The sequence below is a fragment of the Podarcis erhardii genome (genome assembly GCF_964252035.2).
Source record: "Podarcis erhardii genome assembly, chromosome: 12".
NCBI classification, from domain to species: Eukaryota; Metazoa; Chordata; class Lepidosauria; order Squamata; family Lacertidae; genus Podarcis; species Podarcis erhardii.
In genome coordinates, this window is record NC_138513.1 from 17,633,976 (window position 1) to 17,661,391 (window position 27,416).

The 27,416-nt window shown below is 46.1% G+C and overlaps 2 protein-coding genes across 5 annotated transcripts in view; both read right to left on the reverse strand.

Moving 5' to 3' along the window:
- Nucleotides 1-18,181, reverse strand: part of GAD2 (glutamate decarboxylase 2) — a 40,691-nt gene extending 22,510 nt beyond the window's left edge. Inside the window, exons 1-4 of one of the 3 annotated variants that reach the window (XM_081834373.1) lie at nucleotides 17,001-18,180; nucleotides 16,018-16,077; nucleotides 15,564-15,716; nucleotides 14,113-14,346 (exon numbers count right to left, since the gene is read on the reverse strand). In XM_081834373.1, the coding sequence (XP_081690499.1) occupies nucleotides 14,113-14,346; nucleotides 15,564-15,716; nucleotides 16,018-16,077; nucleotides 17,001-17,076 (523 nt within the window). In that variant the 5' untranslated portion in view covers nucleotides 17,077-18,180. Of the gene's footprint in view, nucleotides 1-14,112; nucleotides 14,347-15,156; nucleotides 15,273-15,563; nucleotides 15,717-16,017; nucleotides 16,078-17,000 lie in introns of those variants that run through there. The other 2 variants (XM_081834374.1, XM_081834375.1) reach the window with 2 other exon arrangements.
- Nucleotides 18,182-22,664: 4,483 nt separating this feature from the next.
- Nucleotides 22,665-27,416, reverse strand: part of MYO3A (myosin IIIA) — a 104,509-nt gene continuing 99,757 nt past the window's right edge. For both annotated transcript variants that reach the window (XM_081834182.1, XM_081834181.1), the window contains 2 exons: nucleotides 25,362-25,505; nucleotides 22,665-23,083 (listed from right to left, as the gene is read on the reverse strand). In XM_081834182.1, the coding sequence (XP_081690308.1) occupies nucleotides 22,969-23,083; nucleotides 25,362-25,505 (259 nt within the window). In that variant the 3' untranslated portion in view covers nucleotides 22,665-22,968. The remainder of the gene's footprint in view (nucleotides 23,084-25,361; nucleotides 25,506-27,416) is intronic.

The window sequence follows — 27,416 nt, forward strand, 5'->3', positions numbered from 1 at the left end:
CAAGTCTTCACCTCCCGCCCCCAACAACCCTTGCTAAAGACACACCTAAGGAAGCATCAGCATGACCTGTCTTACTCAATGTGGTGCATCCCAGTCAGGATGCTGCCTGCCCTTTAAAATTCACAGTCCTTAGAGAGGAGGCAGAACTTGGCACAAACAGCAAGCAAGACACCGGGCGCTTCCAGACAACCTGTTCATTGAGTATTCCACTGGATTTGTTTTTAGGGAGATTAGATGATGTTGGCTATAGTGGTACCTTGGTTTACATACATCTTGGTTTGCATATGTTTTGGATTACAAACATGTCAAACCCGGAAGTGCATGTCCCGGTTTGCAACCTTTTTTTGGATTACAACCCTTCTTTTTTTGGGGGGGGGATTACAAACAAAAATTTTTGGGAGGCCCCATTGGCGAAAGCGCACCTTGGGTTACAACCTGTTTTGGTTTACAAACAGACCTCAGGAACGGATTATGGTTGTAAACCAAGGTACCACTATATTTAATGAGCATTAATTCTTTTCTTTTTTTTAAAAAAAATAATTTTTATTAACTGACCAATCAAATCAAATCACATCACATCACATAAATTCCGAATTACAAAGCTGAATTTTAAATTTTTGTTGAGGGGACCCATATTTCAAGTTCCGAAGGGGGATTCCGATCATCTTCTTGCTACTGCATTAATATCTAAATCAGTCCAAATAAAGTTCATAATTCTATCCAGTCTTATCTTGAAGTTTCCACATCTCATCTTGTTCGTATATTTTTTCTTTTTTTCTTTATGATCTCTTCTGATAATCTCTTTAAGCAGATAAACACCAATTATAATCCTGTGTGAATTTTTCCATTCGTCCAATCCTCATATCGAGATGGTTTCCATATATCATCACTTTCATAAATAACATCGCTCTTTCCATCATTAATCTCAGGATCTGTCGTTCTTAAGTCCCTCTGAGGAGTCTCACCCACAATATAAAAACAGCTCGGTTTCTCCTCCCAGACTCAAGTCCTCCGACAGAGCTTGCCAACATGGCAATGGTATTTAATGAGCATTAATTCTGATTTTTTTGCAGGGAAGTTAAACAACATTATATCAAGACAAGTGGTATCCCACACTTTCCAGGGGGCCTGTTGTGCAAGACCTCCCAACCAACTATAACTGTGTGACCTGAATTTGTTGACTGGAAAGAGAAGCTGCTGAATTGCAACTTATTACCAAACTTAAAACCATGGAGAGACCTGGTCTGAACAAAGACATTGGATTCTTATCTCATTATACATGACAAAGCCATTTTTCACCTTCTCACCCCTTGCTTTTTCCTGTAAGACCTATTGCAGTCGTTAAGAGTCGTCAACAGGCTCATCACAGCTATCTGCCAATCATCCAATCCCACCACCCTTCTGAGTAATACCCCTCCCCACCTTCTCACTATATAGAAGGGTCTGGTGACTTCTCTTTCAGTGTATCTGAAGAAGTGTGCATGCACACGAAAGCTCATACCAAGAACTAACTTAGTTGGTCTTTAAGGTGCTACTGGAAGGATTTTTTTTATTTTGTTTTGACTATGGCAGACCAACACGGCTACCTATCTGTAACTGAATTTGTTGATATGTGATTGCCTATAGTCTGTGACTGCCTATTGCCAGGGCAACTTGACTGCTACCTGGGAGCTGTCCTTTGTACCTGTATTACCTCCTTGCTTGCCAGCATGTGGAAGAACGAGCTCCATCGGCCCTGACCCTGTGAGGCGTTGTGGCCAAGGGAACTTGTTTCTGGGTGGTGGGTCCCTTCACCCTCCGTGCCCCTGCAGTGCGCCCAGCCCCCGGCACTCGCACATGCCCACCCTTGGCACTATGAGCTCATGTGACGCCCCTGAGGGCCCCTCCTCTCCCTTCTGGTAAAAGATGCCTTCAAACAAGGACTGCCCTCTGTAAAACAGGATATGTAGCCAGCCTACTTTCCTTGTATTCCCCAGCATGCAAGTGTTCCTCCAAAATGCAAGGGGTATGTTCATGTATGTGCAGGCATACATACACACACAGCATTGGAAGGCCCTGCTCCATTCTATTTCCCTGTCACTATTTGAAAAATCATATGTAAGGAGGCAGCCAGAAAATGGCTGACCAGGTAGTGCTGGAAGAACGATATGCTAGTACAGAACTTGCGCTTGACAAATATCCCCTGACCTTCTGTGGAGTACAACTGTATTATTTCCCACACCATGCTGTTCTGTTGCACAAAGTGGGTCTCCCTTGGGCCTCAACATTAACAGGGAACATTAATTGGCCAATTAGGCTGGTCTTTTGTCAAAGTCACCTTGGAATGTTCTTTAACACACATGCAAACACAGGAGGCTAAAACTGGTTTGCTCAGGCACACAGAGAGAGTGTGAAAAGAGAACTGAAAATGAGCAATCCAGGTCTTGGTAGGTAAGTGGCAGGTGGGGGAGAAGCAAACAGGCTGTGATGGCCTGGGATTTGGACTTGGATGCTGAACCTGAGGAATCCCAGCCTGCACAGGATTCCCTGCCTCCAGAACCAGCTGAGCCGGGGCTGGGGCCTGAGCCTAAAGGGTCCTCACCTGTGCTGGATCCTTAAGTGCAGGCACCAGCTGAGTCTGTTCTGGCCCCTGAGGTAATGGAGGACCCACTGCCTGCAGGTGCTCCACTCTCAGCCCCGTCAGGGGAAGCTGAGGTTGCCTCTGGGTCCGGTAACCCTCCAGCCTCTCCTGAGCTGCAGAGGCTCAGGGTAGAGAGGTGGAGGGAACTAAGTTCCCGCAGGAGGAGTGATCGCCTCCAGGCCAGGAGAGGCGAGTCACCTGTGGACTGGGGCTGCCCTATGCCTCGGGGCAGATAAAAGCCAGCCAGCCCCAGTCCCAAGTTGTGGAAGCAACATTGTTGGTAGCCAGTTCCTGCCTGAACCCTGTCCTGCTTTCCTGCCGGATCTCCTGACCTCACCCGACTCCCTGCACCCAGCTTCAGCTTTTACGGACTGCCTCCATCCTGCACCTTTGACCTCGGACTGGACTCGGACCTCGCCTCACGGTTAACCCACGGGACCAGCACACAGGCATTACAATGAAGCTGCAATGCCTGTGCTGTTATGAATAGGCAGGTTGCCACAAAGACCTTATGCCCCAATCCAGAGGAAGCTAGTGACCTAGTGGCAACCCCATGCATGCGTACTGTATAGCTAATTAATATCTATGACACTTAAGCTAGACTAATCTTCTCTGCCTATGAGAAGAAACACCATGGTGCATCTGCATCTGGGCATCTTCATCTGCCCCAGCTGCAACAAAACTTGTCTCTCCCATATCAGTCTCTACAGCCACAGCAGGCACTGCCTGCAACCTTCCAACAGCTTGACCTCACCTGCAAAGGCGCACTCCTCCATTGTCTCCCAAGACAGACAGACGCCAACCAAGTCTGTACTTCTTTCTCTTCCACTACAAAGAGCCCCTTTCAAGGCTGACCTTCATATCCTATTACTCAGGAAAGGGTGCATATTTGCAAAGCTATTCTCAGGGGTGGTGATCCTTGGGACTGGTAGGAAAGGAACCCGCACTATAGGTGGAGCCAGAGCCAGTGATGGGCGGAGCCAACTCTTTCCAGTTTTGTCCCCATCCACTTCTCTGCTAAGTTCTTCAAGGAGAAACACTGAGATGGAGGAGCAGGAAGTTGACAGGCAGGGCCAGCCTCTGGACTGCATGTAAGTAGGACGATGGGCAGGTGGGAGCTGGCTGAGGTTGGTAGGACAGTGGCCCAATAGCCCCAGTGCACCAGCCTCCATTGACTACTGCAGAGATCTGACATAAGCCAAGGTGAATGGTTTGGAGGTGTCTCTAGATACTCTTGGCACACCGTGTAAAAAAAAAAGTGCATACTGCCAGGAGCAAACCAGGGAGCACAACTGGGCTATGATCCTGCTCTACAAAATACTTATCCTGCTCTACGAAATACTTATCAAAATGTTTAATCTGGACCTCAGCAGAAAAATGGATTTCTGGAACCAGTTTTCTATCTAACCACAGCTCAAGAAAAGCTTGAAATGATAAACCGAGGTTTGCATTTCCTTCTCCTCTTTAAAGTCAACTTCACGGTGCCTTGTAGCAACAGCCCTTTGGAAGACCTTTGCTCACATGCTACATGTTGTCAATGAATGCTATATTTCAGAGGCGGAAGCAGGCCTATGAGCTGAGGAGCTTGCTGTGGCTGGTAATAACCTCTAATGATTACAAGCGACAGGGCAAAATGACCAAATGGAACTCTCTGCTGACTGCTTTGCACTGTGAGTGAAGGGGCTGAGGATGGCATGCAGATTGCCCAGACACCAGAAAATACAGATCATTTCTCCCTTGTCAGAACACACAGTTATGAAGCCCTGAATCTCCTGGTAATTGTGATTTTAAAAACTAAAACAAAGAAACAACAACAAATAAACGTAATTCAAGTCAACATCTTTGCTGTGTCAGAATGATACATGAGAAAATAGTCAGTGGCCTGATAAGTCCATTTACAGGGCTTCTCGTTGTTTCGATTTGCAGATCTTTTGCAGCCCTTTCAGAGAGGTTTTGAAACATAAAGGAAATGTTCCCGAAGCACAGTAGGGCCACGGAACACCCTTGCCTGGCTACATCTGAAATAAAGCCCTATCTAGGTTTCGATACCAGCGAAGAGAGGGAAAGATTAAGAGGCGCTTCAATAGCATTGGGTGTTTACGGAAGCAGGCCAGGAACACCTGTTCCAGCCCAGGCAAAAAGAACATCGCTGCCTGCCTGTGAGGTGGGAGATACAGTGGAGCTATTAAGGAAAGGCATACAAAAACCTAAGAGGGAAATTATCAGTCTCCAGCAGTCTTGTATCAGTCAGGCACACACCCCACACAAAGAATTCAGCCCTGTCCGTCATCCATGGTGCGGGCACACAAAGGCTCAGAAATCAGGTTGTGTGGGTGAAGCAAAAGGAGGGAAATTAGGGGTGGGGGAAGCATCAGCAAAACTCATTATTCTCTTATAAATGGAGTCTCTGCCTCACCCTTCTGAGGCAGCTACTTTCGCTTAAATGATGTTGACTGGATAGGAGCGCCTAGCAGCTGCAGAAGAGCACTGGTTCTGCTACTTGGCCTTTTTCATTGTTATATTTTTAAATATAATAATAGCAATATGTCTCCTTCTACCAAGGCAGGGGTAGGCAACGTGAAACCCTCCCATCCTCCCTAGCCCTTGGCCATGCTATGCCAGGCGGAAGGCACATGTTGACTACCAAGGAATTTTGCTTTATATTATTACCGTTATGTCCCAGCTTTTCTCCAATGAGCTCAAGGTGATGTGTTTGTCCTTGTAGCAACCCCATGAGGCAGGCTAGGCTGAGAGGCAGTGACTGGCTCAAGGTCACCTGTGAGCATCATGATCGAGAGAGAGATTTGAACTCTCGTCTTCCAGGTCCTATTTTGACACACTAACCACTAAGCTGTACTGGCCCTTAAGTTCAGGGTGACCTAGATGGTTTGGCAACCACCCAATGACCCTGTGAGGAAGATTAGAGTGAGAGAGACCCAGTGGGTCTCCCTGGTCCCAGTCCGACAGGGTGTGCTCCTACATGACATGGAACCCAGGCCAGCTAGACATTTACTTGATATGCAGCCTGCACGTTTTTCCTTCGTTAATAACTATGCACAGGGAAGGTTGCACACACAGGAAGGTCAGGCTGACTTCTTCCCTTCCCAGCATGATGAAAGCCAAAATCCACTGTATCTGAATATCAGTTGTTGGGAATCAAAGGTAGCTAGAGAGCTGTTGAGCTCATGCCCTGATGGAGGGATTCCCCCAGGGTTCTGGCTGTCCACTGTGAGAACAGAGTGCCAGGCTAGATGACTCACTGGCCTGATCCCCCTGCAGATCCACCCATGGAGAGCCAGTGTGGTGTAGTGGTTAAGAGCGGTAGTCTCGTAATCTGGTGAACCGGGTTCGTGTCTCCGCTCCTCCACATGCAGCTGCTGGGTGACCTTGGGCTAGTCACACTTCTCTGAAGTCTCTCAACCCCACTCACCTCACAGAGTGTTTGTTGTGGGGGAGGAAGGGAAAGGAGAATGTTAGCGGCTTTGAGACTCCTTCGGGTAGTGATAAAGTGGGATATCAAATCCAAACTCTTCTTCTTCTTCTGTCAGTGAGAACAGCAGGCAGCCATTTAACAGAAGACCACAATAGCAACTATCGGCGTAAACATAGATAGAACTGTGCTGCAAGTGTATTTTCCAGTATGATCTATTTCAGAGGCAGTAATGAGGGCATGAGGAACACGTCATCTTCCAGATGCTGGACTACAGCTTCCATGATCTCTGAACACCGGGCATGCTGGGAGCTGGGTCCAACAATATCTGGAGGGCCACAGTTTCCCCACACCTGCTATGGGCCCTCACTTGCCCTTATTTCACCTACCTGACAATGACTCTGCAACAACACTGGAACAGCAGGAGATTGGAAATTAGTATCACTTTCACAGGCATTCTTTTTAGATTCCAGGTTAAAATCCAGTACCATCTTTGAGGACCATTACCTATATCGTGCTCCGGCGGCGGAGATGATCTATCTATCATCTATCTATCTATCTATCTATCTATCTATCTATCTATCTATCATCTATCTATCTATTTGTTGATTTTCATAGGAGGGAAATCTTTAGAAGAGTTCAAACATACAGGAAGAAGAAGACAACAGAATGGCAAAAGGTGGAAGTACAGTGGTACCTCGGGTTAAATACTTAATTCGTTCCAGAGGTCCGTTCTTAACCTGAAACTGTTCTTAACCTGAAGCACCACTTTAGCTAATGGGGCCTCCTGCTGACGCCGCGCCGCCGGAGCACGATTTCTGTTCTCATCCTGAAGCAAAGTTCTTAACCCGAGGTACTATTTCTGGGTTAGCAGAGTCTGTAACCTGAAGTGTATGTAACCTGAAGCGTATGTAACCCGAGGTACCACTGTACTGCAACAGAAGCCATAAAGCAGGAGAAAGAAAGAAAAGGATTATATGGGAGCAGCTCAGCAGTTTCCAACTCAAATGAACTCCAGGAGGGGCTGTGATCTTACCATGGCTGAGAACCAGTGGTCCTCCATATGCCGTTGGGACTCCAACTCCCATCAACCCCGGTCAGCATGGTCAATGGCCAGTGGTCATGGGAGCTGCAGTCCAGCATTGTCTGGAAGACCACAAGTTCCCCATCCTTGATGTAGGGGGGAAGGGATAAAATCACCAGAACTGGCTATTCCTCATCCACTAAAACTGCCTTCCTGGAACAGGCCAAAGGACAACATAGTTCAGGCAACGTGCTCAGCAGAACTAGAAGCAAGACACCTCCCATCGTGTAGTAGGGCTATCATTTTTGGCTATTACTTTTCAACATCAAACGCAGCCACCATCCTCACAGCTTCGGATGGGGAATTTCATTGCTTGGAAAGCGGGAACCAGGCAGGCTGACAAGGCCAGGCCTTCTCGAGCGGAATGTTTGGTTCGAATCCGGCATGGAATTTGCAGCTCGAAAGAACGATTTCAGAAAGCCAAGCTCACAGCGGCGCCCCCTGGCGGCGTGACGTTTATCTCCTGCTTTTGACATACACCGATTCCACGGATCAAGTCCACGCGTGCTTTACTCCGAAGCGAGTCCAATTTGCCAAGGACGTGCAGCGGGCCCGTTCACACGCTGTGCTAGGCCTTTGTTCTGGTTCTTGCTCGTCCCCCACTGCATCTGCCGCTTAGGTTGCCGCTTTTCTCCCCCACCTTCCTTCCCTTTGACAGCAAAAGCCCGCAATACATGGTTTAAATCGGATTGATTGCTCTTTATAATGCATTTACTGTAGTACGAACTCTGCTCACAGCCATCACCCGCCAAACCAGAGACAGACCCGGATGAAGAAGCCACTCTACTTCACACAACCTCTCAGGGCTTTTATAAATCGGGAGTAGCTGAATTTCCATGAACTACACATTCCGTCCTCCCTGCCTATTGGGCACATTGGCTAGGGCTGATGGGAGTTGGAGTCCAGCCGCGCATACACTCCTCTAAAATTCATCTGGTGAAGGGCATCGGGCGCAAACCCGGTTTTGTCCCCTAGCGAAACTGAAATGACAGTCCACGTGATTTCACTGGCCAATTACAGCCAAGAGCCAATTCCTTTCCTAATCCAGTCTAGCATTTTGATTGGCATAATTTACCGCAAATGGCAGACGATATATATATATATCGTCTGCCATATATATATCTCAATTGAGTCACGTCGCTTTTGTATTTCCTCGCCAAGTTTCGCATTCAGGGTTGCAAACAAAGCGCAGTACAAAACTAGCATCCCTTACCAGGGAGAAAACCCCATCGAACTCAGCTCACCTGACTTCCGATTAAACAAAGAAGAGCGCAACCGAAGGGCAAGAAGTAGGTTAAGTTTATGGGGCTTGTGGGACAACAACGTAAATCTCTGAAATACATCTTGATCGAGTTAAATCCAGTTGAGACCAGCGGTGGGACGAATCCTATTGAAAACTCAGAGGGCCTTACTCCGGAGTAACTGAGCTGCCACAAGCCTGATTTCTCGAAAGCCAATCCCTCTGATATTGAATTTTCAGGCTCTTCATGCATCTGATGGAGCGGGTTGGAGCGCTTGGCAATATGATCCTGGGCAAAAATCTCATTGGATTCTATGGAGTTTCCTCCCAAGCCATTAGGCGCCAGGCAAAAACTTTCCTCTCATAACCAGGCTTTTGGTCTTTAATGATCCTTCCAGAAGCGGGTGGAGTCGAATCATAGATTAAGAGTCTCCTGCGCTACCGACTGAAGCATGTTAGTATCGCAGGGGGTCGTATTTTCGAGTGTTTCTCTCGTTCTCTGCTACAGAATCGAACAAACTTTCTACGTGGCACATCGGAGAGATAGACTTGGTGCAATCCCCTCCCTGCTGCGCTCATTTAGGGGTCTTTTCGCTCTCTCTGAGCCAGCCACATCGATGCATCCCCTTGTGTGTGTTGTTGTTTAGTCGTGTCCGACTCTTCGTGACCCCATGGATCAGAGCACGCCAGGCACTCCTGTCTTCCACTGCCTCTCGCAGTTTGGTCAAACTCATGCTGGTAGCTTCGAGAACACTATCCAACCATCTCGTCCTCTATTGTCCCCTTCTCCTTGTGCCCTCCATCTTTCCCAACATCAGGGTCTTTTCCAGGGAGTCTTCTCTTCTCATGAGGTGGCCAAAGTATTGGAGCCTCAGCTTCACGATCTGTTCTTCCAGTGAGCACTCAGGGCTGATTTCCTTCAGAATGGATCGGTTTGATCTTCTTGCAGTCCATGGGACTCTCAAGAGTCTCCTTCAGCACCATAATTCAAAAGCATCAATTATTCCGCGATCAGTCTTCTTTATGGTCCAGCCCTCACTTCCATACATCACTACTGGGAAAACCATCGCTTTAACTATACGGACCTTTGTTGGCAAGGTGATGTCTCTGCTTTTTGAGATGTTGTGTGTACACTTACACATATGATCACAGTCCTTCCTCGATATAACAGACTCCTTGTACCTCTGCTAACGCACCTGTCCGTCCTCCTCCTAGGATGGAGTCCTTCATTCCCACGTGCAGTGTCGTTCGGTGACTCACCACAAGCTGCTTGGCTCGCAGCAATAAATGCGAAGAGTCCTGCAAAGAAAGTGTCTCGCTGCCTTTTCCAGCCCTGGTTGCGAGCGTGCTACTTGGCTCATTTCTCTTCCTCGCCAGCTCCCTCCTCCCCCAAAACACCCGCGGGCGGGCCCGCCTGCCATATCCGCGCACCGCGATCCTCAGTATAACAGGTTCCTTCTGAAAAGGCTCCCGGGAGGCGCAAGCAGGCAGGTAGTGGCTGCCCGCCCGCCCGCCCGCTCCATCTTGCTCCAGGCGCTCTAATGAATAAGATCCCCTCCGGGACAGGCGATCGTTAGGAAACGCGTTGAGAAAGGGAAACGCGCAAATGGGATGTGACGATCGGCGCTCGGGTAACTGCTCTCATTTCGGAGCGTTTGGAGAGGCGCCAATCGCGGATCGTGACCCTTCAGAACCTACTCGCTTTATAACGCAGCCTTAAAGTACACGGGACATCCGACAGATCCAGTTGTGCGCATCAGATTCAATACCCAGTGGCAAAAGCCCCCCCCCCCACCACTCCAAATTAATACATCTTTCTTTAGGCTCGGCTGTTAATACGCGCAACCGTGATTGCGATCCACAAAACGCTTAAACCGGAGTAGCCAGGTTGGCAGCCGTGGGATTAGAGAAACCCAGATGGGGAGAGAACAAAAGACCACCAACCCCAGCCCCACCCTCTCAATCGACGCAATCCTCAATCGCCCGTACGATCCCAGAGCGACTGACTACAAATGAGAGCTGCGCTTTCGTAGATACACTTGACCTCTTCCTGCTTGCGCACAACGCAGAATCATTCGGAGTCACTGGGAAGACATTCAAACTGATTTCAACCGCGCTTCCTTCCAAGAAACTCGGCTCTATAGCCTTTCAGCCGTCGGATCCTTTACTTGTTCCGAAGTGACTCTCCTTTCTTTCAAAGAAGACGCTTACAAAAGAATGTTCAGGGTTGTTTACTGGTGGTTTCGCCGATTTGTGGACAGAAATACAAATGTCATACGCAAAACAGAATTTGCTATTTGATTGCCGCAAATCTTGGGTCTGTTAATCTTGTTGACGTTTCCCCCTGTATTTTTAATATTCATGTTTACGCAGAACTAAGTGCTCCTGAGTTGAATGGAAAGGACTCCTTAGGGACCGTGTTTAGGATTTCAGCCGAAGTCAATAAACCAATCGGATCGAAAGAAACATGGCTCAGCCTCAGGGCCGTAAAGTTGACGGTTTTGGGCACTGAATGAACCGAAAGATGGTTCCTTCCTAAGAACACAGTCGCTCGAAATAAACACAAACTCACAGGTGCACTTTCTTTTCAACAAAACAATTAGGAAGGGGACACAAGCAAGAAGGACTACTAAAATCAAATTTAAAATATTTAAATCATTTTTTCCAAAACTGCTCCTAAGGAAAATCATCTATATCTATATCTATATCTATATCTATATCTATATCTATATCTATATCTATATCTATATCTATATCTATATCTATATCTATATCTATATCTATATCTATATCTATATCTATATCTATGAGAGGGAGATGGAATAGACACTGTATTAAAATGATTAAATTGGAGTTAGGTAATAATACCTATATATGTAGTGTGCGGGTCCTACATTTCATTTATACGCGGCTCGGTTTTTCAGTCACTTGACAACATAACACTCCTAATTGCTGGTTTTTAATCGGCCACGCTTCTCTCTAGGTATCCCGAGAAAGGGCGGACGCTCTGGTAGGAACCTCATTTGGAAGAATTTACACCCGTTGAAGGAATCGAAATAATATAAGGAGCGCGCGATGGAAATGATCGATAATGGCTAACAAATCATTTTGATTGGGAGGTTGTCATCCCCAAGACGTTGTGAGGCGCTTCTCCCGTTACATCCTCCACACCCGGCGGGCGGGGGGAGAGCTCAGCTCCCGGTACATCCCCCTGGCAGTTAAATGATGTTCTGGACGTGCTCCGATTATCTGCTCGCGTTTCTTTGGGAACATAGGTCAGAATGGGCAGACGAGACTCTGCCGGCTTCGCTGCTTTCAATGCTTTCGCCAGCGTCCCATCGCCTTTAATGTCACTTTCCTTGGGGGGGGGGGCGAGATCCTGACTCCGTAAAAGCCGCGCCGTGTCGCATCCTGCCTCTTGGATTGCGCGGCGTTTTGACTACACACGCGCACTATTTACGCTTTCTCCCTCTCTATACCCACGCCTTATACGTAAATGTGTGTATGTGTGCGCGTGTGTGGCCGACACTAGAAAACCCACCCCCAGGTCTGTATCGCCTAACCCTTTAATTTCCAATGTGTTTACAGCGATGCCTATAAATACACGCATGCAGACATAACGCTCGACGCGTGTCTTCTCAGAAATAAGCCCCACTGGTTTTAAAGAGGCTTACTCCCAAGGTTCTAGATTTGTCTATTCGGAAGCAAGCATTGAGTTCAGTAGGGTTTATTCCCAGGTATAAGATTGCGGTCTTAGCCGTCCCTTCCTCCGTCACGTTTCTGGAGTTGTTATTAAGTTAAGGCTGCGGTCAGATACACGCTTGAGGATGAATCCCTCTGAAACAAACGGGCCTTACTTCCAAGAGACTATGTTTGGGATCCGACTGTCAAAGGCCAACCCACACCACCCTGAAACCAATGGCACGTCTTAAGGCGCCGCCTTTAACTGGTGTTATGGATTGCATCCAAAACGAGGCACTTTAAGGCATGAAATAATCTCATCTCCGCTGATAGATGGCAAAGTCGTAAATCAGCACGTCAAACGCTAATGCAACCAATCGTGACGTCTGGGTCTGAGTTTTCTTGACAGGGATTATTATTATTATTATTATTATTATTATTATTATTATTATTAAAAAACACGATCAAGCCCTAAAAGGTACAGGGAGGGAGGGAGGGAGGGAGGGAAAGAATCGAAGGCAAGAACCATCACTCACAATGAAAATCACACATGAAACCAGCCCATCAGAAATATGCCATAATAGAAAAGAAAAGAAACTCGAAGCAAAATCAATACAAACCTCACACTCTGTGTTTGTTGATTCTATAGGGTAGTCAAAGGCTGCAACCCTATGGACACTTACTTGGAAGTAAGGCCCGTTGAATACCATAGGATTTATTTCTGAGAGAGAGAGTGTGTGTGTGTGTATAGGCGGAGGGTGGGGTGGGGGAATCAACGGCGAGAGAATCATCTGGGTCCTGTTTATTCAGAAATGTCCTACCAGGTTCCAAGGTGGGCTTAGTCCCAGCCAGGTAAGCGTGGGTAGAACTGCAGCCCAAAGCTTGTATCTCCATGGCTGTCCACCCTCTTACGCGCGCGCGTGTGTGTGTGTGTGTGAGAGAGAGAGAGAGAGAGAGAGAGAGAGAGAGAGAGGCGGGAGAGAGAGAAATCTCTCCGACACACTATGGATTATTAGCTCATATTTCCAGCAATCAGGTTCCAACCTCTTTTTGAACCGGGCGACAAAGTGGAGCTTAAAAGGCTATTTGGCATTTAATTCACCTTGTTTATTGGGCCGCCGTCCATTTAGGAGAATGAATCAGTTCAGTGCCGCTCAGGATGCCCAGACTTGCCATCAGGGGTCAGGACTTTGCTCCAGGCGCCAGAGCTCAATTTACCCGCTGCTTCTTGCCCTGTTGGTTTTGCCCAAACAGCCCAGATTGCTCCCCATGCCCTTCTGGGTGAATTCCTTTCTTCAGGAAGTCTGCCTGAACCCTTCTTTTAGAGGAGCTCCTTCTGTTAAGTGGCATAACACCGCAACCCTATACATGTCTACTGAAAAGTAAGCCTCTCTATTTTCAATGTAGCTTACTCCAACGTAAGCAAGTAGGGCCGTAGTAGAGTAAATCCGGTTTGCCTCCAGATTTGCGCTCTGGAAGTCCCTGCTAGGATTTTAAACGTGAAAGAAAGAAGGATCGGGACCTCATTTATGGACCTGGTTATGTTTAGTGATGGTATAATAATAAAAAAGAAGAAGCTATTTTTCCCTTGCTGGCTCAATTTCCATTAAAATAAAAAAATGGATGGGGACGTCTAAAAGAAGCGACTGTACAATTCTGAGACGGCTTTTACTCTCAGTCATAAGGAAATCTGTAATTTACACTACGCCAAAAATGTGTGTCTTTAATTCAAGAACCTGTTGTCACCACCACAAGCCATTGCTACATGATCTCATAAAACAAAACCAGCTAGTAGTATCTTTTCAGCCAAGAAGCTATGAGTGATCTGCACCGAATAGACAGAGCTCCCCTCTCTACCCTCTTTCAGCGCAGGAATTACTGCTTGTTTGTTCCAAACGTCAGACATTGCTCCTCAGCGCAAGACAATAAATACTAAAAACCGGCCAGGTTTCTCAGCAGATTCCAAAAGCACAAAGAGACGGAGGGTGGGGGTGGGGGGCGCCTGTGACTTTAACCTAGAATCATTTTACATTATAACACCCGAAGGTAGCTGTTACCTGTTTTAATGGCATATTTTAGCGCGATCCTGCAGTTCGACAGAATTTCTTCCAAAGTCTGGGGTTGATCTGCCAAATCCCAATTACATTCCTGAAGTAGCTCGTTTGGGTAATGGAAATCAATAACTTTGGTTGATCTGTCGAAGTTTGTCACCAGGTACTGAAGCAAAATGTCCATAACATCTTGTAGGAAAGACAAAGTAGCTAATTCTCCGTCCGAGGCTGGCAGAAGATCTGAAAGGATGGAAAGCGGTGAAATACGACATTGATTTCATAGTTAGGTTTTGGACACTTTTTCTACTTACGGTGGACCATCGAAATTGGTCTCTTTTATGTTAAATATTATTCAGAGGTGCAGACGACTACAAAAGCCAATGAAGCTTTATTTTACAAATGTTCATTTCCTGGTAATATAAATACTGTACTTTTATGTCTCTGTTAGTAAACAAAACCCCTTACTTAGAAGTTGATTTATTACTTGAAAATGGGTCCGTTAAAGATCTCATTGCTCCTACTCATGTTTCTACTTGTACTGGATATTTGAGATTTTTTTAAACAAAAAATAAATAAAATAAAAATAAGAGTCATCTACCAAAAAGCAGATTAAATGAAAAAGAAAAATTCAGAAATCAAGGTGCAATTGCCTCACTTTCAAAATAGTAAACATCTTTGTATTTCGTGCATGCCATGTTTTGTAATGAGTTCCCACCACTAATTTCTCCTTAATTCTGACATTTATGTCGTCAATTACCAATATGCCTCACCCCGCCGTTAAGGCTTAAATTGTTCTTAGTCGCTGTCCCTCCAAGTGGTGCTGAAACCACCATAAGGTAGTTAGGAAAAGAATCTACGGTATCAGTCTCCAATATTTTCAGGCGCTGACTAACTGAGAATGTCGAACCAGCGCCTGTGATTCCGAGGAAGGCCATTTATCGGTTTAATACATTGCCACTCGGCGTAGAAGGTTTCGGAGGGATTTGATGAAGCAGAAAGATTCATATCCTGTCAATAAGCTTTTTGGCAAGAGTTTCCAGAATTAACAACCTGATTCCAACTGCTGGATTTCCCTCTCGCCGCACACCCATTCACACATCACCACCGAACGCGCGCTTTAAAGTGGGATAACGACATTTATTGCCTTTAGAACCTAGAATGCTAACGACAATCAATTGTGTCCTGGTATACACACACACACGTATTTATGCATTGCTCAGCCTCTGCCTAATCGAAATCCTCTTGGCAAGAGGAAGCCAGGGTGATCGCACAGAGATGTTTACCAAGCCTCTGTCAATGGCAAAGTTCCCATTGGATTTAATGAACCAGGATTATAATGCTTCCCACCAAAAGGCTTCCTCCTTTGGAACATATACCAGCTGATGAGTGGCTTCCAAAGCATCCAGTCCGGCTGACCCCATTCTGACACCCCCCCACCCCAGTTAGGAGATGGTTACCTGATGCGTGTAAAAACGCATAATTGACATCCTCTTTCTGGCAACCGCAGGGCTTTTTATTGCAGGTGCAAGGGGCCTTCCTGGCGGCCGAACACGGGTCCTCCTTAGCAGCCCCCGTTTCCATGGGCTTCTCCCCATCTCCGTACAGCAAAGCTAACAAAGACACAAAGGGCGAAGCCTAAATGGCACAGCGGAGACTCAAAAGCACGGAGTAGGGGACCCAGTACGGTTCGTTCAAGGCGGCTCCATAGACCCATCACCGAGTCTTCAACTTACTCTGGGAAGTCCTCCTCGGATCCTTTGGAAAAGGGAGGGTGCGCGCGCGGGGTGGGGTGGGAGAGGGAATGTATTTTTGTTTTGTTTTGTTTCCTATGTAAAACGTCTCCTCCCCCGCCCTATTTTATTAAAGCGTCTTCCTGCGATTTGGTTCCCCCATTTCCTTCTCATCGCTTACCACAGAGTTTGGTTGAAATGCCTCCTGTAAACTTCTGGGCAGCTTGACACCAAGCTTTTGCTGAGGGGGGAGAAACAAGAATATAGGATCAGACGGGTCGTTTCGTGTGGGTTCGATGAGGAAGATGGCCCCCCACGCAAGCACACATAACAGGGTCACTGCAGACCAGACACGACGCTTCCCCCTCGCCGGGGGTTTGCTTAGGATTTAGCGCATGGTATATGGGTTATGTTATGGGTAATGTAAGGGCTGCAATCCTGCGCATACTTAGACGGGAGAAAGCCCCAATGAAATCAGAGGGTCCTTACTTCTGAGTAAGAAGATGCTTAGGATTGAGCTGCGCACGTATTGCGAGCTGCCCCCAAGCCCTACATATGGGAAGAGGCGCGTTAGAATGAAGCAAGCGGACAAATGCGCGTAAGCAGTCTTGGCGATGCAAGCATATGGATCCTTCAGCAATCCAGGACACTTTCTAAGCGAAAAGCGCTCCCGTCCCCTCTCAGCGACGCAACCTGTGTCCACCCTTCTGCCCACCCCGCTCCTTCCCTTTATTGAGGGCCAGTTGTGTTTGGGTGAGTCCCAGCCGGGTAGCAGCATCCTGAGAGATATTCCACTGAGCTGCTTTTCTCCGAGCCGGCCAGGGGCGCTCCGGGTCCCTCGCTGCGCGCAGGTGAGGCGGCCCGCTGCGTCTTCTTTAGGTCCTGGTATTTTGGCCCCTCCAAATGAATCCCTTCTTAGAGGGGCGCCTTCTCCAGGCAGGGACGGGCGGCCCCCTCGATCTTCTCAAGGCGGCCAAAGGCACGAACGATTATAAAACCAGACGACGGTGGCAGCGGTGGGGGATGGAAAAAAAAGTCAGGTCAGGGTCAAGCCAAGCCTTCCAGGATCTGGGCTGGCAACTTTGCGCAGGAGGCAGGCGCTGAAAGATGCGTCGTGGTCTTCCTGGGGGGGGGGTGACTGAGTGAGTGAGTGGGGGCTCCTACCTGGACCGGGGTTCTCAGGGTCTCCGGATCCATCTTCAGACCCGAAGGACCAAAAACCTGCGCCGGGAGTTGCCATCTGCGGAGCTTGCGAGGAGCCGGTGAAGTGCAGTGAGCGCGCCTGGGCTGTGTGTGCGAAAGACAGAGAGACGCGGGGAGGGCGGGGGAGGGAGGGAGCGTGTGTGTGTGTGTGTGTGTGTGTGTGTGTGTGTGTGTGAATGAGCGTGTGGCGGGGTTGTGGCTGGGCGAGAGGGCCGGGCAAGGCGGGTGGCGATGGCGGCGACGACGGCGCCGGGAGAAGCAGCTGAGCGTGGCGCTCTGGCTGTGCGCTCCAGACAGACACCGGCGCTGGCTGGCTGGCTGGCTGACTGGGCAGGAGACCAGCGAGCGGCTGCGCTAGGCGCTCTCCATGGTGCTGATCCGCTCGCCCTTCGCTTTCACAGCCAAGCGGACAGAGGAGGCGGGCAGGCGGCGGGGTGTATTTATTTGCGCTCCGCCAGATGATCGCCTCTTTAGCCCCGGGACTTGTGGCGCGGATGGCGAAGGGACGCGCTGCCTGTGCGTCTGATCACGACTCCCTTCCAGGCGGCGGAAAGGGCAGCGCTGGCCGACTCGGGCTCTGGCGACAAACGCGCTGACCCCTCGCGGAAAGAACTGCCTCGCAGGGACAGCTCAGAGGTGTAGGAGACGTGGTGGCCGAGGACTCCGGCTCGTGCGCTCAGACGGGGAATTCAGACATTCGGAAGGGAAGACATTCGAGATCGGTGCTGGGATGCTGCTTCAGGATCAGCCTGGAAAAGTGAGAGGGATCCTCTGATCGCGTTCGGATTTCAGGCGGCTCTGTCTGGAAGTGACCTTGCCTATTGGGGAAAACACATTGGATTCCACCCTGCCTGCCGCAGCAGTGTAGATGCCACAACGGACTAGCATCTGATGAAGTGGGCTTGAGTCGCAAAAGCTGATGCCGTAATGGATTTGTCAGTCTTTAAGGTGTGTACAAGACTCTGTTGTTTTTGCTGCAACCTGCTGCTCCTCTGGAAATGGATTCTTCAAGTCTTCTGCGTCATCGTGATGGGGATGGAGTCTGTGGCAGAGCCGTCTCCCAACAAAAGGAGGTGCCAGGAAACAAACTCACTCACACATCACATATGCCCCAGTTATTAAAGATTCCGTGGTGAACCATAACCTTCCGAGTGTCACCAGTAGTCTCTGTCTGCAAATAGCAACCCACCAGAACAATCCACAAAGCAGCGACAGCTAGGAAGTAGCAGTCATATTTGAGCAGCCTTTGGGCTGTGACTCTCCTACCACAGACCTTTGGGAACAATGAGTAAAGCAACTCTCTGAACATTTCTGGTTCCTGAAATGTTTAACACCATCCCACCACAGCTGTGCCCAGCTAGAGAGAAACTGAGAAGAGTACAAAGTCAGCTTGCAGTGGAAGCAAAAAGTTGGATGGTTCAAGCCTGGCTGGAACACATCCTTGATCTGTGATAATGCCTGGGTGTGCGTCAACCTCTGACTTTTGCATGGCTGGAATGCAGCCTACTGTACAGATATGAGAGTCACATCTTTTATGTCCTCCACTTCTGCCTCTAGCCCCTGCTACTCTTTGCTGCTGGGTCCACAGGAAGTTGCAGGTTCAGGGAATGTGCCCTCAGGCTGAAAAAGGTTCCCCAACCCTGGTTCAAAACAACACCCATATGGCTGATTGTACCATGTAAGACTAGCTCTTAGGTCCCCATCTCCTAAACCATGGCTAGACCCCTGGTTCACCTTCCCTTTCCCTCTCTGTCCCCTCTTACCATGGCGACTGCTCCTGAGCTCCTTCAGCCCCAACATCTTGTCTGGCAGATGGGTAAAAGTGCACTGAACAGAAGAACTACTAAGGCTTCCCATGAATTATATTCATTTTCTTGAATTCCACATCAAGTTCTGATTCTCGCACCCCTGTAACTAAATACACCCCAAATAATGGGAGGAAAATGTGGTACTATGAACATTCCAGAGCAGGAATGGCTAACCTGTGGCCCTGCAGATGTTGCTGGAATACAGCGCCCATCAGCCCTGCCACCATGGCCAATGGCCATGGATGATGAGAGCTGTAACCCAATGACATCTGTTAGGCCGCCCTGCTCTAGAAAAATGTGGAAGTATGTGAAAAGAGAAACGAAAGGCACAATACATCTTAGCTCCATTGGGCTTTGTTTCTGGAGCATCCCAAACCAGATAATGGCTTTCACTGAAAGATGCCCCACTGGTGGGGTGTTGGATCACAGAATTCAGAGAGAGCTGATGAACTTGGCTGGCAGTGGAAGTTGGGAGCCTAATGGCACAAGTGTGGGGTCAGGACTGTGCATTTGTATGGGCACTGTGAAATCAACAGTAGGACCATAACACAGATATAGTCAGGTGTGCTCTCCATATAATCTAGCACTGCTGAGGCCTCTGTAAGAGACAGAATGAGAGAGAGGGAAACAGAGAACCTTTCTTTCTTGCCTCCTGCCTGCCCTTATTCTCCCAAAGTAGCTTTTGGCTCAGCATGTCACTAAACAGGTGGTACGAAGAGGGACCTCAGCTGGCTGACTGAAGAACACATTTGTGAGTTAATGAACTGCAGAGACAAATGTATTAGTCTCTCCAGCAAGCTATGCTGGAGGCATTAAGGACCATCTCTGGGGTGACTGCAAGCCAGCGAAGTACACATGGCAAACACACCAGGTCCCTGTTTCAGGGTATCAGTTTCCAAAACGTATACATTTATTTTGGGCTCTTGTTTTGAGCTGGAAATAGGAGTCACTGTGGAATCAGGGGGATATGTTTGACAAGGCCCTATAATGTTCTGTAAAACTTGTGAATATTGAAAGCATGGGCACATTCCCTCAAAATCAAGGGCCTCTTGAAGCTATTGCTCAGTTCTCCAATTTAACAGTAAGACTAATCAGCAGCCTCAAAGCAGAAAGTCCTTTCATTTATGAACCATGCCAGGTTCATGGAGATTGGCAGTGCAATACAACAGATGATTTCAGGAGCTGCAAAAAGTTAAGAATACATACAAAACAAGGGTGCAGGCTCCAGACAGTGTGGGTGCTAACATGCTGTTGGATGAGTTATCTGAATATTTGAAGTTAGGGGACAACGCTCCCCCCCATGGAGACACCTCTTGGGGAAGGCAGATATTAAAGCTGCCAGCAGCCTCTCTTCCTTTGTTCTCTGAATCATTCTTCTTCTTCTTTCTTTGGTGATCACTCATAGCCGAGTAAGATTGTCTTCCATAAACACGGTTTTAACAATGAGTCTGTAAGTGACTGTGGAGGCCAATTCTGGACCCACAAGTCCTTCCACAGTGGGGACAATGGTTCCTGGGCGGGAATTGATCACGGTGTGGATTTGCTAAGTGTTCCTTCCTCTTAGCCCATTTCTCCCTTGCGTCCTGAGTTTGAGTATCTTCAAAGTCCATGACACCTTTGGTAAGGCTGTTCTCCAACTGGAGCACTCACAGGCCAGTGTTTCCCAGTTGTCGGTGTTTATACTACATTTTTTTTAGATTTGCCTTGAGACAGTCATTAAATTTCTTTTCTTGACCACCAGCATCACGCTTTCCATTTTTAAGTTCGGAATAGAGTAGTTGCTTTGGAAGACAATAATCAGGCATTCGCACAACATGACCAGTCCAACAAAGTTGATGTTGAAGAATCATTGCTTCAACACTGGTGATCTTTGCTTCATCTAGTACACTGATATTAGTTCGCCTGTCTTCCCAAGTGATGTGTAAGGTTTTTCAGAGACACCATTGATGGAATCTTTCGAGGAGTTGGAGATGGCGTTTGTAAGTGGTCTATGTTTCACAAGCATACAGTAAGGTTGGTAGTACAATAGCTTTGTAAACAAGCATTTTGGTTTCCCTGAGAATGTCCCGGTCCTCAAACACTCTGCACTTTCTCAATCAGGAGAAAGCCACACTTGCAGAGCTCAGGTGATGCAGGATTTGCAGGGCATCAATAGCACACATTCCACCTTCCTGTATCCTGAAGCTAGTTTAAGCCTTGTGTTCAATGAAGAAGGCAGTCTCTTGGTTTCCTTTTAAAACTGCCTGGACGGGGAAACAAGACTCGTGTTTATGAAAGGGCAGGTCTGGCTTGAGTTTGTTTCAAGCTTCCAGTTGACAAGCACATAAAAGTAAAAGAGGAACATGGGCTTCAATGCAAGAGAATCTTGTACATTCTCCTCCCCAATATATTTATCTTTCACTGGAAGTAAACCAAACGTTGCTTGGACTGAGGTTCCCACTTAAATGGTCATTTATTGGCCATTTTTATATTTGTGTTTATTTAGCAATTCTAAAAAAATACTAATGGGCATGACTCAACTAGTCATACAGGAATAAAAGACATCAATTCAAACATAAAAAACTGCAAATAAAACATATTCCGACTTCCAGTATGAAAGGTGCTTTAAAACCCTCATTTCACTCATTGCCACAGCAGTCCAGCAATGTCGGCCAGCCTTTGCCAACCTAGCATCCTCCATCACATGCTGGCAAGGACTGATAGGAGTTAAAGCCCAAAACATCTGGAGGGGGCCAGACTAGCAAGGGCTGATCTAGGTCATTAATATTCCCCAGTTGACAGATAGGGAACAGGAGCAAAGGGAGATCGTAGCTTCCTAAAAGTCATCTCCTGAGTTTGTCTCTGGCTGACTGTGGCTCAGCTGCCCCCTTTGGTCTTGCTTCTTCCCCTCTTTTTTGTAGAAGTATGCTAATGAAAACAGAACCTACATTTTAAAGGGGATTTTCAGTTTCAGCAATTGAACACCCCTCCTTCCAGCAACTTTCAAATGTACACAGTAAAAGAAAGAAAAAGCATCCACTCACACGCATACCAATGGAATGGAAAGTGAAGAACTGCTTTTAAAATGGTTGTGTGTATGCCTAAAGAATGGCAGAAGGGCTTGCTGGCAGCACACACCTCAAGTAGCTTCTGAGAAAACACCTGGTTTGAAAATGGAAGTCACTGTCTCTTCCCCTCTGTGCAGAGAACCTACCAGTCAATTATAAATCACTGGTGCAGAAACTGGAATGCTAACAGCATTCAATATTTCCATTTGTTTCAAAATAGGTGAAATTATTGAAGAATCCGTTTCTCTCTCTTTTGCCCAAAGTAACCAGCAGGAAATAAACCAATTCATATTTCCCTAACTATTGTGAATCCCAACAAAGACTAAAGGTTTTCAGGAGAATCTAGATCTATACCAAACGGATTAGAAGCGAGAGAAAGCAGGAACACTTGTCTACCTACAACCCATCACAAACTGAATGGTGTTTTGCGTTCTTCCCACGGAATCCTTCTGGCAGAATTTTGCTAGCAAACACACTTTGCATTTCCTGTTTTTTTGGTTACGAACGGGCACTCAGTATGCCAAAAGCTGGTCCAAGTTGGTTCCTTGTTAAATTGTACCAGATGTTTATGGTTTGCTTTTTGTTTATGTATTTGCGTGAATTGAAATAGCTCCATTTTAACAAGATATAATGTGTCTGAGAGTTTCAAAGGTCAGCAGACAAACCTAGTCTAAAGGAAGACCCACATTTGAGTTTTCACTGTAGAAAAATGATAGGGGAGAAAAAGAGAAGAGAACAATGATTTGCTTTTTCAGTTATCTAGACTTTTAATAAGTTACAGCATACTAATAAAATAATTTTTCACACATTTACATTTTCTTTTTTTAAAAAAAACACCCACCTAACAAATTACAGTACTCTGTAAACCCTGACATCTTTCCCTGTAAGGCGCTACAATCTTGTGTGTCCACAAACGTAAGCACACAGTTGATTTAAAATGCCAGAGAGAATTGCGGGGTGGGGGGAGAGATTAAAAAGAAAAGGACACAGTATAAAACCATACAAAAAAATGAGGATAAGCTTATGCTGATGAAAACCAAACAGCAGCAGCAGCAGCAACAACAGCAGCAGTAGCTAATACTGCTGGATAAGGCGCCGGCGCTGAGAGGTCTTCCGTAACAATTTTTGATAGTCATAAGGATTATCCTTGCTTTTGTTTTCTTCCACTGGAGTCTCTGTGACCCTTGGCCTAGGAAGAAGGGAAACAGAAGTGCTTTTGCAATAAGAAATCAACACATTTACTTTGGAAAACTTTGTTAATCAACTACTTAACCTTGACCTTTGGCAATAAAACAAACCAAACCCGCACCCCTCTTCTCCCTGCAGCTGTTTCACTCTCCCTCTCCCTCCCAGCCTCCTTTTGCAGCAGGTGGAAACTGCACAATGTATGCCGTGTGGGGGACATCACATAAAAGCTGGGAACTAAAGCAGGGTGCAGTGAAAACGTTGACTTGGCAGGGAATGATCCTCTTGGTATGATCCATCAGCTGTGTTATCTGTCTTCTTAACCCCAACTATGCTAAACCATAAGAAATGTAAGACTTTATGGACCAGATCCAGATGCTCTTTGAGGAAACCAATATATTACAGAGCACCTCTCACCATATATTTCTTTTTATTTATTTTATTTAGACCATTTCTATACTGCTTAATATATAAAAAAGTATCTCTAAGCAGGGTGCAGAAATGTAAATCAACAAAAGGCAACTTAAACAACAAGAAACACAGTTACATTCACACACATTTCTAATAAATATAGACCAGTATCAATTCATTCTCTTTCTGATACACTTCCCTTCTTGGCCTTCTGGCACTCAGTCAGGATTCAACCCATCCACTCTGGCTCTCACCCAGGGCCCAAACTCACAATTCATCCACAAAACCTCACATAGAAGAGGGACCCTGGATACTGCTGACATCACCCTAACCCAGGGGTCAGCAAACTTTTTCAGCAGGGGGCCGGTCCACTATCCCTCAGACCTTGTGGGGGGCCGGACTATATTTTTTTGGGGGGGGGAAAGAGGAAGAAGAACGAATTCCTATGCCCCACAAATAACCCAGAGATGCATTTTAAATAAAAGGACACATTCTACTCATGTAAAAACATGCTGATTCCTGGACCATCCATGGGCCGGATTTAGAAGGTGATTGGGCCAGATCCAGCCCCCAGGCCTTAGTTTGCCTACCCATGCCCTAATCTTTCACTTTTGGCTTGCTTTGTATGGGAGGGCATCAAGGTGGGTGGAGCTTTCTAGGGTTGTCCACAGCTGGGACCCATATCCACACCCAATGATGACTGAGCTAATCTCTGAGCACCATATTCCAGATCCTCCCTCTTTCTTTCTTTCTTTCTTTCTTTCTTTCTTTCTTTCTTTTTCCTTCCTTCCTTCCTTCCTTCCTTCCTTCCTTCCTTCCTTCCTTCCTTCCTTCCTTCTCTCTCTTTCACTGTGAATGGGGCCTTTTCAAGTGACTGTCCTATGGACATGCATTTATTTTTCTTCACCTCTGAGTTCCAGTTCAAGAGCCTAAGGCTTCTTGGTTCACAAAGGCCTTTGGACAGGCTGAAAGAGAGCACTAGAAAGGCCCGGCTCCTGCTGTGAACATGGCTCGTGGCTTGTGCCACTGTGACTTTTGATTAGGGATGTCAAAGAACTCTGATGAAAACAGGAATGGAAAAGGCCAATGTTTGCTTATTCGTTCCATGGCCAGAATGGAAATCAATCCAGTGAATGCAATTGGTATTCGCTGTTGCTTTCAGTTCACAAATGATACGTAATTTATTACTTTTATCTCCCCCTTTGCATTGTGATTCCTTTGCATGGAAATGACTGGGGTGGAATAATGTAATGAATTACAAAAGTTATATAATTCTGCCACAGCAGAGAGCAAGATGAATAATTCAGCTTTCGGCATAAGATGAACTGCAATGGAAGAGAAACAGTGCTGCATGCTATGAATTTAGGACAGAATGGAAAACAATGCTTTCTTACATCCCTCTTCTCAGTCATGCAGTCTGTTTACATGGATGCAAGACCCGAATGTACAAAGATGCAAAGGACTGCAGCTTGGGTCTACCTTTTTATATTGATTTTTGCTGCATAAAGTTCGAGACCAGTTAAGTGGAGCTTAGACCTCACTGAAATAAAGGGAACAGTTTAGTCTTGGCCTGAAGCCTCCTGATGCTAATGGGAACTCAGTATACAATCCATATCTATAAGTGTCTTTGAATAACATTGTGATGAGCTAACTTGTGTGTACCTCAGAAAAACAGGATGGAAATAGTTCAGATAAAATACAATATACATGTTTGCAAATTAAGCTGTCTGTAGTTCCTTCTTCTGGGTAATCTGCATGATCCAGTTGCAGCTAAGCAGCTAAACTACTGATTTCACTGGAAGACTTGAGGATAGGTCCCATTTAATTCAGTGGAATTTTAAAGTGTTTGACAATTGTTTGGTATAACTTACCCTTCATTAACGCTTAATGTTTCAGTTCTGGGCTCTGTTGGCGGTGTCTTTTCTCGTGTGCAGGTATTACTTGCATTTGAGATTAAATCAGTGGATGAAAATTCTTGGTAATAGGGATCTTCTACATCTAGTATCTTGCCCAGACTAAAACAAACAAACAAACAAACAAACAAACAAACAAACAAACAAACATGGTAAATTCCTATTCTGTGTCATCTTATACAGTCAAAAGACATTCCGCAATGGAGATGTCATATCTTGGAATATGCAGAGATGGTAAAATTGATGGCACTGATAAAAGATACACATTTAGAATCTTTTAAAAAAGGCTGGAAACCCTTTCTAGTCTATATAAAAAGTTATTTTTCATATGTGAAGACCACAGCGGGCTTTGAAGTGTAAGACAATAGCAGAATATATTAAGAAACGTGTTAGAGAGGATGAAATTAGATAAGACAGAACCTTAAAGTGCAATTGTATGTAATTTGGGTTATGAACTTCGACGTCAGGTGAGCAGGAAGTCACTAGTTTTGTGGAATTGGAATATAATATAATTGTTGAGCAACAAATGTAACTTTCTATATGGAAAAGAGAAGAAATTATTATTATAAGAATACAATGGAAATGTCATACCTTGGTTGGAATAGATCTGCAAAGCAACAGCGGAGTACAACAAAAGACAGCTAGAAAAATGCTTTTCAATATAAAAGTATGTAAAGCTGCAGTCATTGTTTTTTATCAGCTACTTAAAGAGCCACATCATATACCTTATATGGTCTACAAAGTATTCATTCAAAAATCGGCAGTGGGATAATATGCATGTTTATTGATAATGGGGGCAGGGGCATCGTGTTTTTAAAAGGCTTTGAAAGGCCGTTTGTGAGCATCTACTTTTAATTATATCCATACAGATTTGAATTTGGGAGGGGGCAGCAGAATCTACTATTAATGAGGAAATGGATCCCTTTGTGTCCAAAGCGAAAATGGGCAGGAACAAGACTTGGAGCGATCTGTCTGTCATCTCTGCATTGAACAGTCAAACATCCTTATGATGGAAATATATTTTTCTACCAGATATTTTTAAATGTCTTCTAAAAACGCTGAAAGGCTGGGCAAACTTCTACATCCTGCAGAAGGTCTGATCCAATAAAAACATCTCACATTATTTTACTCATTCTGTATGTAACACTTTTCTGGGACATACACACATAGAAATTAGTATCTGTGGGAAATGGACCTGAGGTCGTTATTCAGTCTTTGTGCATTGCTAGACTTAAGGACAGTTATTAGAAAGCACTCCATAAATTATATCGTGCCTAAAAAATGTAGTCCTTGAGTTCCAGACAGATGCAATGGGAATCCTCAGAATTCTGAATAAAAAATTGCTCCCCCAAGTCTTACTGCAGGATAGAAAAGCAAAACACTGGTCATTTAAAACACCCACTGCTGTTGCCAGAGATGGGGTCTTTTGGAAGGTATACAGAAAATCTGCGCTGGGTGTGCTTCAGCGCTGTACCAGGACTGAAAGGCTCTACAATTATTGGGCAATTTTCCGCAATGCTACTCTTACTGATATAATTAGGGCTGTATTAGAACTCCCTTTATAAGCCCCTATTTCTAAGGATTTATGCATTTAACACCAAAATACACTCCACTTTGCAATTTCGCAGGCAAGGCTTCTGCTAAGCCAAGGCTGCAAGGCATTGAAATTCAGCATTTTGCGGTATCAGTGAAAATGTGACATTATCAGAAGCAAGTCAGGCTCAGAAATGAATGAATGCCTTAGGCTGATCAATAAGGAGCACAGAGATAATCACCATCTATATGTTTAACTGTTTCAGCACAGGGCCGGAGAGCGCTTATAAAATAAAAGGATTCGATTCATGTACAGCACCTCCTGCCACAATCCATGCCACTGATTTTTATTTTATTTTCTGTAAATTATTGGTAGATCTTGGTGGACGGTACTGGAGACCACAGCAAAGTGAAAGGCGTGCTGGTGTTTGCACAGTTAGAGGAACCCTTCAACTGGCTGCAAGAGGGTGATGAGGGCTT